The following is a 13,875-nucleotide window of genomic DNA, read 5'->3' on the forward strand; positions in this document are numbered from 1 at the left end:
AAGATGGAGAATCTACAAATGAACCGTATCGTGAACTGCTGGGTACCATAATGTATATAATGCTGTGTACCAGACCAGACCTGTGTTTTCCCGTTAGTTATCTGGGGCGTTTTCAACAGAAACCTTCATCATCTCACTGGAAATGTTTGAAAAGAGTGGTACGCTACCTGAAGGGAAGGAAGTCAAGGCATTTGGAGTTTAAGCGAAACAATAATGCGGAAATTTTGATCGGTTATGCAGACGCTGACTGGGCATCGGATACTTTGGACAGGAAGTCGGTGAGCGGCTATGTGTTTAAGGTGTTTGGAAATCTCGTGTCTTGGTCAAGCAAGAAGCAGACTACAGTTGCTACTTCGTCCAGCGAAGCTGAATATGTAGCTTTAAGTTCCGCAGCGTCAGAAGGAATATGGATAGCAGGGGTACTTGAAGATCTACAACTGAAGCAAAAGGACGAAGCCTTCGTTATTTACGAAGATAATCAAGGATGTATCGGAATGGCCCGGAACTTTGAATCGAAACGATCGAAACACATCGACATAAAGCACCATTTCTTGCGTGATCATATTGCGAATGGACGTCTGAAGATTGAACATGTTGCAACTCAGCATCAGCTAGCAGATATGTTCACGAAGCCAATGGACCAGAAACGACTAGATGAGCTATGTTGCCAAATAGGAATGGCCGATTGAGAGGGGGTATTAACATAGTAGCAATCGCCCTAACCCTAGGTGTTACTATCAAAGCAACCGCCCTCTGTTATTTTTCCTAACAAGCTATTCCATCCCAATACTCCAACCAGTTAAGACGTGTTATCAATAAAGCTAGTTTGTTCGTTACGTTACGTGTTCGTGTCTTCACTACAAACGAGCCAAGACCCTCAATACAACATAAGTCTAATCCCCAAGAGCACATGGACAAACACTATGACCGATTGATTGAATTGCTTGCTTTTCCCATAGTAATTCCCATACAAACTTTAAAAGGCTTGTGCAGTCTCAGTTTTCATCCAAATGAGCTCAAATTTTGGGAGGACACTCAGAATTTGGTCTAAAATCGAATGAGCGGTGTGGAGCAAAAACGATTTTTTGAACCACTCTAATATATATATAATTGTTTTGTATAGTTTTGACCACTGGTTCGGTGCGTGTCACAGATTATCTGTCTATTTCTGGTACTAAGCCTGAACACGATCGCTCAGAAAGGCCTCCACACACACCTGAGCACCTGAGATCCTACATATCGAACCCATCAACACATGGGCTGTGACCAACGACCAAATGAGCCTAATAAGGGAAATGCCCTTCCGAATGCGTGGTATGCACCTGAAACGTAAAGCAGACATCATGTATACGCACTTCACATCAAGAGCTTTGAGATCAGCTTGGGGGTCATGCACAAATTACGTCACGCTCCAGGGGGGGGGGGTCGAGCCAAAAGTGTGACAAAGGGGGGGAGGGGGTCGACAAAGTTGAAATTTAGCGTGACATAATTTGTGTACCATGGGCTCATTCATTTATTTCATAACGCTAAAATTGGCAATTTTTGACACCCACCCACCCCTTTGTAACGCTGTATGAATATTATTCTGTTTTTATATGGGCCGTAATATCGTTTGGACACCCACCCACCCCCTCCAGCGTTATGAAATTTGTGAATGGGCCCCATCCCTTGCCATGAGCGCACAAAAATAACCGTGCGCTTGAGAACGTGCTATTGCGAGACACATTTGTTTAGATCTCATGTAGCAACGTACTAGCTCAAACGATCACATCTGCACTGCGTCTTTTCATGAGAAAATCTCAATTTGACAGTGCATTTGAGACTCCCAGGCGAAGGTTTCAAAAGCAATGAAAAGGGATTCAATTATGGATTGAACTAGTGATCCTTTATAGAGAAATAAGCGGAAGAAAAATGGAATGATTTGGCAGCAGACCAGCAGTGCTGATTTTGCTCGGCATCGAGAATAATATTGTAACACGGACATGACTTCCTCATTGCTAAAAAGTGTATTTTGTTTCGTTATAGATCTTCGAGCTACATTTCTAAACTAATAAACAGCAGAAAAAATCAACGATTAAAAATCTCATTGATGAAAATCAAACTAGGAAAATATTTCATTTCGACAACTGGTCCAGCATGAGCGAAGTGTCACTTTTACTTGCGGAATAGTTGAGCGGCACATTTTTCCGTACAGAAAAGTGACATCTCCATTTAATTTGTATGGCGGGCGTTACCGAGGTTATGAAATTAGCTCTACTGCTCAGCAGCGTACAGCCAAAGACAAATTAAAGACCTCCATGCTTCCTTGCAGTTGCCCGACATTTTATGGCTCATAAGGTAATCTAGAATGCCGTGAAAAATGTACTTCGATCTGTCAAACTTGGGTACCTTTTGCACTACCGAGGGACCAAATGCAGTACTAGAAGTGGTACCCAATCTGAGCCCGAGTGGGACGGACCTGGTACAGCTCAAGTAATTTCGGTAGCGAAACCATTCATTGACCGTTTATGGTCCTATCTTTTCGCACAGTACTTCAACGTACCAGGTGTGATTGAGGCATACCTCGTTGCGTATACCACCTCCGCCAATGCATTTACCATTTTGGACTTAAAGCCTTTTTCAATTATTGCTCTTGAAATTCCGACAAAATTAACTAACGGTAGAACACTAACGCTTGAACTGTCATTTGCGTTGTTTTGGTTTCAAATGCGAGTGTTGCTTTCGGCATGTGTTCTCAAAAAATAAAGTGCACTTTTTTATAAATCCTGAACAATTGTTTCTCCGGTTTTTGACTGTAAAAATGAAACGCAAATCAGAAAGCGGCAACAAACCCGCCTTCGTTAAGCGGAAAACCGAACTTGTGTTTGATCCCAACAAGCGAAAGTAAGTTCAAATTCCCCTTTCGATTCGCAACGTTTCCATTCAACACGTATCGGTTTCAGGGAATTCCTCACTGGTTTTCACAAACGAAAAGAGCACCGGAAGAAACTGGCACAGGGCGATCTCCAACGCAAACTTAAGGAAGAAGTACGCCGCATTCGACACGAGGCAAAGGACAATGTAAAAAAGCTCTACCACTCATACAAGCCGATTCCGGAGTTGAGCGCTGCGGATCGCGAGGAAGACGAATACGATACCGAGAATGTAACGGTGAAGGTTGTTGAATTATCCACCACGGATTTGGCTAAACAGAACAACTGGATTGGGGAGAACAGTGCCGTTGTCCGCGATGAGGAGGAAACTGACGAGGAGCAAGAGGAAGATCAATCCTCAAGTGACGGGGAAGACATCGATACTGTTCCAGGCATGGAACTGGAAGGAGAGAAGCCGAAAAAGAAGAAATCCAAGCCAAGCAACGATTCCGAAGATGATCAAGATGAACCGGAAGACAAAGTGACACCAGCCGCCAGCGGAAAGGAGAAACGCCACGGACCGGTTCTCAACTTGGACGGTGTTCGCTCCAAGAAAGAGCTGAACAAAAAGCTTAAACGGCACGCGCAGAAGTCGATGCAGAAGAGCAAAGCCTTCCAGAGGTCGGTGCGGGTGCAGCAGCAGAAGCAGCTAAAGGATTCCCGCAGGGTGCGCCACTTCAAGACCAAACACCTGAAGCGAAGGGGTAAACTGCAAGACGGGGTCAAACAGGGAAAGAAGCGAGGTGGTGGAAGAGATTAGTGTATAGAGTTTAATGTTAAAAATAAAGAATAAAAATAATCCACGTCGTTTATTTAAGCAGCTGCACAGCCCTCAGCGGGTTTGTTCACAAATTTCATAACGCCAAAAAATACCATGCCCACACAGTTACGGATCACCCACAGTGACGGATCACTTTGGCGTTCAACATCGGATAACTCGCTCTTCTTCTTCTTCTTCTTAACTCTGGTCGCGACTGACAAACTGTCTGTCGCGCTGTGAAGGGCTAGTGTCATTGACTATATGCCCTGCTCCTGGGTTGTTGTCCGTTAGTGGTGTCAGATATTCAATCGACACTCATTTACAAATCGACAAATCTCCTTCAGTAGATCTTCGTTTTTTGTTTTGAACATCTCTATTAAATTTCGGTATAAGCCATTTTATGAGACGTTTCGAATCATATGGTTTTCGTTTGTTTACCAGCTTTGAAAGTTTCTGGCGGGCCGATTTATTTACGTTTCTTCTAGCGCTACATTTTTAAGGAGCTTATTCAACAATGGCGCTGGTGGCAGTGTAACAAAGTTTTAAATTTTCGCATGTAAAATTGAAATCAGCAGGCAGAGAAGATATTTTTCATTTACAGGTAACATAATACATGTAAACCGAGTAGAACCATGCGCTGAAAGAGACGGGGACGTCATCGCCAACAAAAATGTGACCAGCGCCATTCAGATATCAGGCTAGTTTTTTGAACAACAACAATGAGCGGCCCGCCAGAAAACGTCATTCGAACGTCTCGTAAAATGGCTTATCGGCAGTCAAACGAGTAAGTTGCGCGGATGTGTCCATATCGAACACAGTGTAGAATAGGCCTTTTCATGTGACAGGTCCGTCTATGCATTTGTTTACATCGGTGGAGGACCGATGCTAACACGGGTCTGTCATTTTCAAGGAAGAACTGTCAAAGACCTTCCAGATCAGCTGATTTGAAACGTCACTTGGAAAGGCCTATGCAGTGTTCTGCAGTTTCTTGTTCGTCACATATTTCACAGAGGTTGTTCTCAGCAATCTTCATCTTTGCAAGCCAATAGCGAGAATAATCGTGCCCTGCCATCAGCCTGTTTAGTAAACGGATCTCTCGGTTGTCGAAACATCTTCCATAGAACCAAGGTTTACTTTCGATTTGTTCTTGCAGCTGGTAAAATTTCTGTCCTTTTTCTTCGGCGTACGATTGGTACCAGGTATTAGCAGCATTTCTCGCCTCATGTTTCATCTTCCAGGAAGCATCTTTATCGAACAGCTTATTGGTCATATTGATCGCCGTCTCTTCAGTACCGTGCTTGGCTAGGAGGTCAGCCACATCGTTTCCTTCCAAGTTAATATGACTTGGTACCCATTGTATGCTGGCGTTCCACCGAGTGGCCTTCTCTAGAATATCCTGCATGACGTCAATCCTGCTGTCTTCCGCCTGCGCTTCCAGCAGCATCAGGCATGCCGATTTGGAATCGGTGAGTACAACGTAATCATGAGCCTCGTTTTGATCGATGATTGTGAGTGCTGTTTGAATGGCTATCACCTCTGCAGATGTAACGCTGGTTTCGTTTTGTAGTTTATAGCAGTACCTCGTTTTCATTTTTTCATCGAAGATTCCTATACCACAGACGTTCCTGTCTTTAGAAGCATCTGTATATATTTTAGGACGATTTCTGTATTTCCCATTAATGGTATACAAAGCTAACTGTTTCATTTGTATTGAGCTACAGTTTCTTTTGGCCATGGTCATGCCTTCCAGTTCGACACCGATGTCTACATTGGTCTGTTGCCCTTCCGTTCTAATCATGAGTGCATCGAAAGTATCTCGATGCTTCAGATAGACATTTTCCATGTATGAAAGCCGATCTTGTTCTTCACTTCCTTCCAAATTCTGTAGCTGTTTGGCGACGACATTGTTGTCCACCATGCACCTGATTATCTCCCTCGAAGTTAAGTACTCTTGACGATACTGGATCGGTTGTTGAGCTGACAGTGCCAGTAGTGTGTTTATCGGAGTTGTCCTCGTACAACCCGTGACTTTCCGAAGACATTGATTATTTGCAATAATGATTTTGTTCTTATTTGTTTTTGCTGCGTTGTGTGTAACAGTTCCACCATATTCAAACACGCTTCTTATCAGTGCTTGATAAACTGATATCAGCGATTGTGGGTGTCCTCCATATCGAATTCCACTTATCACCTTAAGCATGTTAAGCCTATCGTGTATTTTCACTGTAATTTCTCGAAGATGCGGACCAAAACTAAGGGATCTGTCGAACTGTACTCCAAGGTATCGATGTACACGAACTGTTTCTATAGTTGTTCCATCGATTTTGATGTCGACTTTTTTATCGCTGCAGATGAATATCATCGCTTTCGTCTTGTTAGGGTTGATCTTAAGACTCAGTTCCTTGGCATTAATCGAGAAAGCATCCAAGTATCTCTGTCCACGTTGATTCACTTCCTGTAGATTCTTTCCTTTGATAATGATCCCAAAATCGTCCGCATATTGAACCAAAATCACTCCTTCTTCCTTGATATCGTGTAGCTGACTTGTGTAGACGTTGAACAAGGTTGGGGACATGACGTCACCCTGGGGAAGCCCATCGCTAATCTGTCTCGTAATCACTTTTTCATTTACCCTCATGTTTATTTGTCGATTGCGGAGGAATTCAGTAACCCAACTGCTGATTTCTTGCGGAATGCCTTTAGCAACCATTGTTTCTTCGAGTTTTTCAGTTTTAACCGTATTAAAGGCATTCGACAGATCGACAAATATTGCGGCAACGACCAAGTTTTCACGCTTAGCTCCTTTAATCGCATTGACCACAAAGGATAGACATGTTGTAGTTGACACACCTTTTTTAAAGCCGAATGACTTGTCTGGTATCAGCTTATGTTTCGTCAAGTATTTTTGCATTTCGTCTAATACAGCTGTGTTTATCACCTTTGTCATCGTTGGTACGAGCGATATCGGTCTTTTCCCCTGAATGGTGTGCTGTGGTTTCCCTGGCTTTGGAATTGCCACCACCGTGATTATCTTCATTGGATTTGGTAGATACAAATTCCTCCACATACTATTGAGGTCCTTTATTATGTTCCGGACTACTCCTGGCTGTAGTCTTCGTAACATTTCATAGGTTACCTTGTCGTGTCCTGGTGCTGTATTCTTCTTTCGGCTCAAAATATCGTTCCATTTTTCCTGGTTGATGATATCGTATGCAGGTATTATTCCGTACCCCCCTGGGTACCTCACTTCATGTGGACCAAAGTGTTGATCCAGGAATTCATTTGCTAGCCCTTCGTCTTCATGTACGATATTGTTCTCCCTTTTGCGTCCGTTTTTCCCAGTCAGCCGGTTTATTCTATTCCACAGTTCCTTGGATGACATAAATGGTGATATTTGTTGCGGGAGTTCCTCTATCTTCTTCTTCATTTCCTCTCGTTTACGTTTCTGGAACCATGCCGCCTTCTTTTTTAGAATCAGCAAATTTTCCAACGTTGACATCCTGTTAAAGTTTCTTCTTGCGTCTCTTTTCTCCAACCACGCCTGTTCTACCGTTTCGCACCACCAGAACTTAGGTGTGTGTGTATTTTTAGTTCTGCTGCTTTTTTGTATTTTATTTACCGCATTTTGTAGATCGTTTATTGTTGTTATTGATTCTTCATTCAGCTTTGCTATTCCTTCATTGATTTTTTTGTTATTGTAAATGTATTCCTCTTTGTGCTCTACATTCTCCAAGCGGATTTCTATGGCAATATGGTGTCCTCCTCCAATACCATGACCCATTGTTTGCCACGTAAGCTCCGTCAGAAGGGGGGGTGAACATAATGTCAGGTCTATTGCTGATGGTTGCTTGTTCAGTTCTATCGGTATAAATGTACTTGATCCATCATTCATTAGGACGACGTCACTAGTAGCTATTAGGTCGGACATTATAGTTCCTTTTCTATCGTTCGTTTTGTTTCCCCATATTTGGTGATGTGCGTTCCAGTCTCCACCGACTAGAACCCTTCGTTCATTCCTCAAACTGTCGAATATCTTCGTGACGTCTTCTTCGAATGCTTCACCAGTCAGGGCAGGACTGAAATAGACCGACACTATGACTAAATTTAGTTTTAACACTTTAACTGCTACTGCCTGGGTGTGTTTGTTTAGCGCTGGGAGTGATATTGGTTGGTATCCATAATCATTCCGGATATAGACGGCCGCGCCTCCATAGCCATCTTCTCTTGAGCACAAAATTCGATGATATTTTGATATGCTGTATTTGTTGGTATCTTCTAGATCTAACGCGGTCCAGGTTTCAGATAACATCGCTACAACGAAGTTTCCTTCTCTAAGCACTCGGGAAATTTCTTCTTTATTTTTATACACTGATTGTATGTTGCATTGTAAAATTTTTAGACACTTCTCCATTTTCTGTTTAATTTGTATTTCTCTCTTTCTTCGTTTCAAAAAATTTCCCCCCTTTTTTCACTTATCTTACTCTTTTTCTTCTTATCTTCTTTTCTCACTTATTCTCTTCTTTTTCTCACTTATTTCCTTTTTTCTCACTTATTTTCTTCTTTTCTTCTACCTTTCATCAAACTTTTCCTTTTCTTACTTCTTTTTTTTAATATTATTTTTCACTTTTCACTTCTAGTTCTTAAATAATTACTGATTCCAAATCGATATGTTCTTTCGACCAGTTTTTAAGCCTATCTGCCATTGGGCTATCTTTTCCTTCACGGACAATGAACTCCGTGTAGAACTTCATAAGCACACTGTTGATATGCTGTTTGGCTTCTTGCTGGGCATTTTCCTTTTCTTTTTGGACTATTTGGTTCCACTTTTCCGTTTCGGTGGTTTTCTGTGTGTTGTTGAGCCCCACTCCTGGTGTGGTGGGAAGTTGATACTGCTGCACTATTTGTTTACGTATGGCTCCAGTTTTTGTGCCGAACCCCTCGTTTTGTCGCGCTCGTTTAACTAGTCTACTGTAATCTTCCTCGTCCTTCTCGTTGGTTGTTGTATTCTTTGACTGTTGGTGTCCTGCGTTTGACGTCATCCGTTTATCGTCCTCATTTGATCTGGATCGCTGTCTCGACCGCTGCGGTTTTTGACTTCTCGTGACTGTGTTAGCAAAGGAGTTACTAATCGATGGAAACTCATCCTGTCTGCTGAGTGGTTCATAGTAATTGGAAATTTTCGCGGGTAGCAACCGCCGTGCTTCCAGCTGAGTTAGATTTTTCTTTGCCATGATAGATTTTAGTGCTTTCTGTCGCTGTGTTTCGTCACAAATCGTTGCACCGGATCGGTGGTCTGTCGACTTGCAGTAAATGCACTTTTGTTGTTCTTGGCAGTTGGCATACTCTTCATTTAGTTCGTGTGTTTGTCCGCAGTTCCTACACCTCTCTCTTCCTCGGCAGTTTTCGGTTCGATGTCCGTATCGCAGGCACTTCGTACAGAAAATAAGCTTTTGTGCAAACGGGTAAACTCTTGTTGGACAGCAAAATACCTTAACACTATCAGGCAGTTCTTTTGCTCGGAAGGTCACACTCACCCTGAGGCTCAGTACTTTGTTTCCGTCCGCGTACCGGTGTAGTCGCTTAACACTCATCACTGGAACCTTTGACTGGATGTCATCTTGAATTTCTTGCTCCGTTAGATCGATCGGGATACCAGTAATGACACCCGTGATACTGACGACGTGACGGGGTACATATATGCTCGGTATGCACTGGTGCTGTTGTTGATTTCGGTCACTAGTTGGTTTGCTTTTTCGGGATTCGTTAGTATGGCGATCACTTTGTGTTTTCCTGCGTACTGCAATTCCTGGATGTATGTGTGTATTCCTTGTATTTTCCTCAGGTATGAGCCGAGGGTGTACTTGTTGATAGATGCCTTTCCATTGGTGTTGTTTTTGAGTTCGATGAATACTCTGTATGGGCCAACGTCACTTCTGACATATGTGTAGCTGATTTTCGCGTTGTTATTTTCATCTTGTTGCCCCTTAAGTTCTGCAGTTTTCCCATTTTGAGGTTGGGTTTGTTCGTTTTGCATTTCCATATTCCAATCCTTGCTCCCACCACCTTTGTCCGGTGGCTCGCCGCCGGAGGCCATCTTGTATTCTACCGCACTTTTCTTTTTCTCTTCTTCTTCTCTTTTTCTGATTCTTGCTTCTTTTAAAATGGCGAACTCCTTTCGGCAATTCGCCTTGGCGTCCTCTCGCCTTTTAACTTTCACTGTTTCCCCTTAATAAATCACGATTTTGGCTCAATATTCACTAATTAAATGCTATTATTGCACCGCAGATGTAATTGCTTTCTCAATGCACGATAACTTTTTACAAAATTTTCGAGAAACTTCCACCAATTGCACGGTACACGTGTCTACCGACCGACGCTTTAGACTCGAATGATAACTCGCTCAAAACATAAACGTTGACGTAAAACATATTTTTCCCATGTTATACTATTTGTCTTCTACCATTTGTACTGTTAATCACAACATTCAACCGCTAAATAACGGTGTTTTTGACAAATGTTTAGTTGGTACCACAGAGTTATCATTATATGGTCGTTTTCTGTAAGAAGTGCCGTCAGCATTCATAAGCTCCTACAGGTGGTAAAATTCAAATGTTATAGCATGTTTTATGCTCGTTCGCTTCGATTTAGTATGAATTCATCTTTGGAAAACATTTTACTTGATTTTTTATTCAAAATACCGAATATTAGCACTACTAACTAGTGATCCATAATATGAACCAGGAAATGATTGTTTACCACGGTTATGGATCACTTTCAAAGAATGTAGATTTCTGCTATTTTATGCATTGGATTCGACATTTTTAGACAACAGCACTAAGGATAAAACTAATAAAACATCAAGGTTTGTAAATTTCATATTATAGCAGACAAAAATGGGTGAAAAACTTGGTGTGGAGCGAAAACAGTTCATGTCTCAGTTACTACAATGCAGTATCACAATAAAAAGGGCATTTTACCCTTGTTTCCAGCTCTAACACTGCTATTTTTTGCAGTAATATATGACACATTGTTAACTTTCGCCATACTATGCAAGACAGATGCATTGAGTTGAAAATCTCTTGATTTTGCGCACTGGTCCGTAATATGTCACAATTTGATCCATAATATGAAAATTGATCCATAATATGGTTTTCAGGAACTGACACAATTTTTAATTTTTATGCAATCCTATGTAAATATTACACTCAAAACAGTTTACTAACGGAAGTTACAATTTGAAACGATTTGATTTGTGCTTTTAAATTACAATTTTACGTTTTCCATGTCCTTTTATTGAATTTTATAGGTTGGACTCCACACTGTTTGATCCATAACTGTGGGGTCATGGTACCATTTTTGGCACTCATCCACCCCCTCGAAACGTATAGATGGGGTTGGTGGTCTAATGGCTACCCCTTCTGCTTCATAAGCAGAAGGTCATGGGTTCAATCCCAGGCCCGTCCCTTTCCTCGTACTTTGTAGTTGTATCTTTCATTTGCTTCTATCTACCACTCTTAATATATCACAGTTGATCTATCACAGTTCATAGCATTTGCTAGAACCCGAGACGGACAGAAATAAACCGTTTCTCTACGCTTCCATTCTTCCGTCATTATAGCAAACCTTTCCTTACGATACATAGGCAAGTCTGCTAACCAAACCAGCAAGCCTCTCTGCCATAAAAATTACACCCCCCCCTCACCCTTCCCGCGTGATCTGGCTTAGATGCAGTGGTATTTACGGTCTACCGTGGGAGCCAGTTCAATGCATCATCAACTCCTTCCCCTTCCCCTCATTGGTCTGCATTCTGACGTGGCAGGCGCTATTGTCGCCTAAAATAGAAGATCACCAGCACTTATACACTGAGGGTGTCTGTTAGTTCCAAGCAGTCATCTGGTTGGTTCCTTGTGTAAGTGCAGCTGATCTGGCGATACTGGAGTAGCAACCACGGGCGGCCAATCAAGCTCATCCACCCCCTCGAAACGCATTTTGTATGAAGTGTTATGAAATTTGTGAATGAGCCCATTAGTGTTCCTTTAAGGGATGGTACACAAATTATGTCACGCTAAATTTTAACTTTTTCAACCACCTCCCCCCCCCCCCCTTTGTCACACTTTTTGTATGAGTCCTCCGAAAATTTTGTAAGGCTTGTCACGCTTGGCTCGACCCCCCCCCTTTGGAGCGTGGCGTAATTTGTGCATGACCTTTAAGCACTTCCACGGTTATTAACTGAGAGTCTTCTTTGGCGATTGACAAAAACATAAGACGTGAGCGGGTAGTTAGAAGTTTGCTGTTACTCAGCTTGATAATACTCCTCAACATCACCAGAGTTCGGAAGCACGCTCTAGAGTACCGTGCTGTCTTTTTCTCTTTGTGAGGGAGCGGAAAAATATTAAGCAATAAAAAATGAGCGAGGCCTGTTTGGTTCGGGTAGGTCACTCAACTTGGATCGTATTTGCATAAGCTAAGTGTTCAATAACTCGATGGTCCCTTTTATGTCGTGTTATGGAGAGTAGACTGTATATTTGCAAAAGATGTCTTTTCCAAAAGATTCGATGATCACTTCAGAAAGCACCAGCTACTGACCAATCGATTAAGTTTTCAGCTTAAACGGTGTTTGGTTTTTCAGATTTGTGCTTTGGCTTCGATTCATCTTCATATTAACACTGCAATTTGTAGGAGTGCCTGTGTTCAAAAGAAGGATAAATCACCGATGAAAATGTTATTAATGATAATGCCAACAATTTTCAGTGCAACTCGTTGGAAAAAAACACACCGCAAAATGGTACTAACCGCAAAATGATACACCGCGAAATGTCGAACAACACTCGTAGAATAAACCCAATTATCAAAAATTCAACCTTGAACTTTTCTAAGGATAACCCCAGAAATGCATCCAATGATCAGCAACGACTTCAGGAATTCCTACAGAGATTCGCTTACAAATCTTTGAAGAATGTCTTAAGGCGAAGTAGGCCGCCATTGAAATTTGTACGCGTCACTGATGATTGTTTCCACATTATGCATTCTAATGCTCTTTAACAGAAAAATAAACGCCCATCTCGATGAGTGGGAAATTTCAAGAAAAGAAAAGCATTTTTCTTTAATCGCAGTATTCAGTTGAAACGAAATGTCAATTCAAGTGGAGCTCACGAGCTCACTGTAGTGACTTGGGGGCTATTCGGCCTCAATGCCCAAGAAACATTTGCCTATTTTATAATCATTTATTAAGCAATGTTTCACAACTACATACTGAATAGTTGCTTTATTATATTACTTTGCAGCTGCTACGCACACATTGTTCAAGCAAATCTGGCGAAATTATTAAGCTTCTTATCATTTAGTGACTGTAATCATATATTGTAATGATGTTTATTCAGGTTTCACTTAGCTTAATAAGGATTGATGATTTAACAACGCTAGTTTAACAAACTACATTATTGCAGTTTAATTCAGCATCATGTTTAACAACATTTTAATTATTTGCAAGTGAAGCCTTTGTTCAGGCGTTGTTCACACAAATTTGGAGAAGTTATAAAGCGTGTCGTTGTATATTGACTTTATTCTACAACTTCAAAATCGCTTTATAAGCATTCATCTCAGCTTTTATTCAACTGCTACAAAATTAATTGAAAACAAATAAATGACTAAAAATAGCTAACACTGTATACATCAAATGCAGTGTATACTTTTCCCATGAATTAATAACCACTTTCAATAATTACCTGGATATTGGATTCAAACTCGAGACCTTCCCATCGTCAGCGGTATACCTTGCCATCTGCGCCATCCTTGAATTCATATATCAGCCTTTCAGTGCCCAATATAAACCTCTTGTAGTTGAACATTGATCATGCTTGAGCTTCTGTTCAACAATGTCTAATCAACACGTGCTATGCTGATCAACAACTGAATAAGCGCATTACTTCTGCTGCTGTTCAGTACTGATGCGAGCTGAACTCAGTCGGCTATTTATAGCGCACAGTGAGAAAATTTATTTCAATGCTGGTCAAAAATAAAGTTTATTCACAAAGTAAAAACAGTCTGAAATGATTAATCGAATTTCATAATAAGTTTTAACTTATTAAAACTTTAATTGAATTGTTCATCTAACTATGCTAAAATTCATTTATTAAATGTATAATATTTCTACTAGGTTAATATTTTAATTATTTGTCGTACTTTTTCCATCTATTAAACATT

The 13,875-nt window shown here is 41.2% G+C and overlaps 1 protein-coding gene across 1 annotated transcript; it reads left to right on the forward strand.

The window, feature by feature from the left end:
• The first annotated feature begins 2,678 nt into the window (after positions 1 to 2,678).
• On the forward strand, positions 2,679 to 3,711 carry LOC5563647 (nucleolar protein 12). Its single transcript, XM_001647840.2, has 2 exons — positions 2,679 to 2,883; positions 2,943 to 3,711. Exons 1-2 carry the CDS (start codon positions 2,801 to 2,803, stop codon positions 3,670 to 3,672), a joined length of 813 nt encoding a protein of 270 aa, XP_001647890.2. The 5' UTR covers positions 2,679 to 2,800; the 3' UTR covers positions 3,673 to 3,711.
• Positions 3,712 to 13,875: the final 10,164 nt, after the last annotated feature.

Source organism: Aedes aegypti, chromosome 3 (genome assembly GCF_002204515.2).
Source record: "Aedes aegypti strain LVP_AGWG chromosome 3, AaegL5.0 Primary Assembly, whole genome shotgun sequence".
Classification (NCBI taxonomy): domain Eukaryota; kingdom Metazoa; phylum Arthropoda; class Insecta; order Diptera; family Culicidae; genus Aedes; species Aedes aegypti.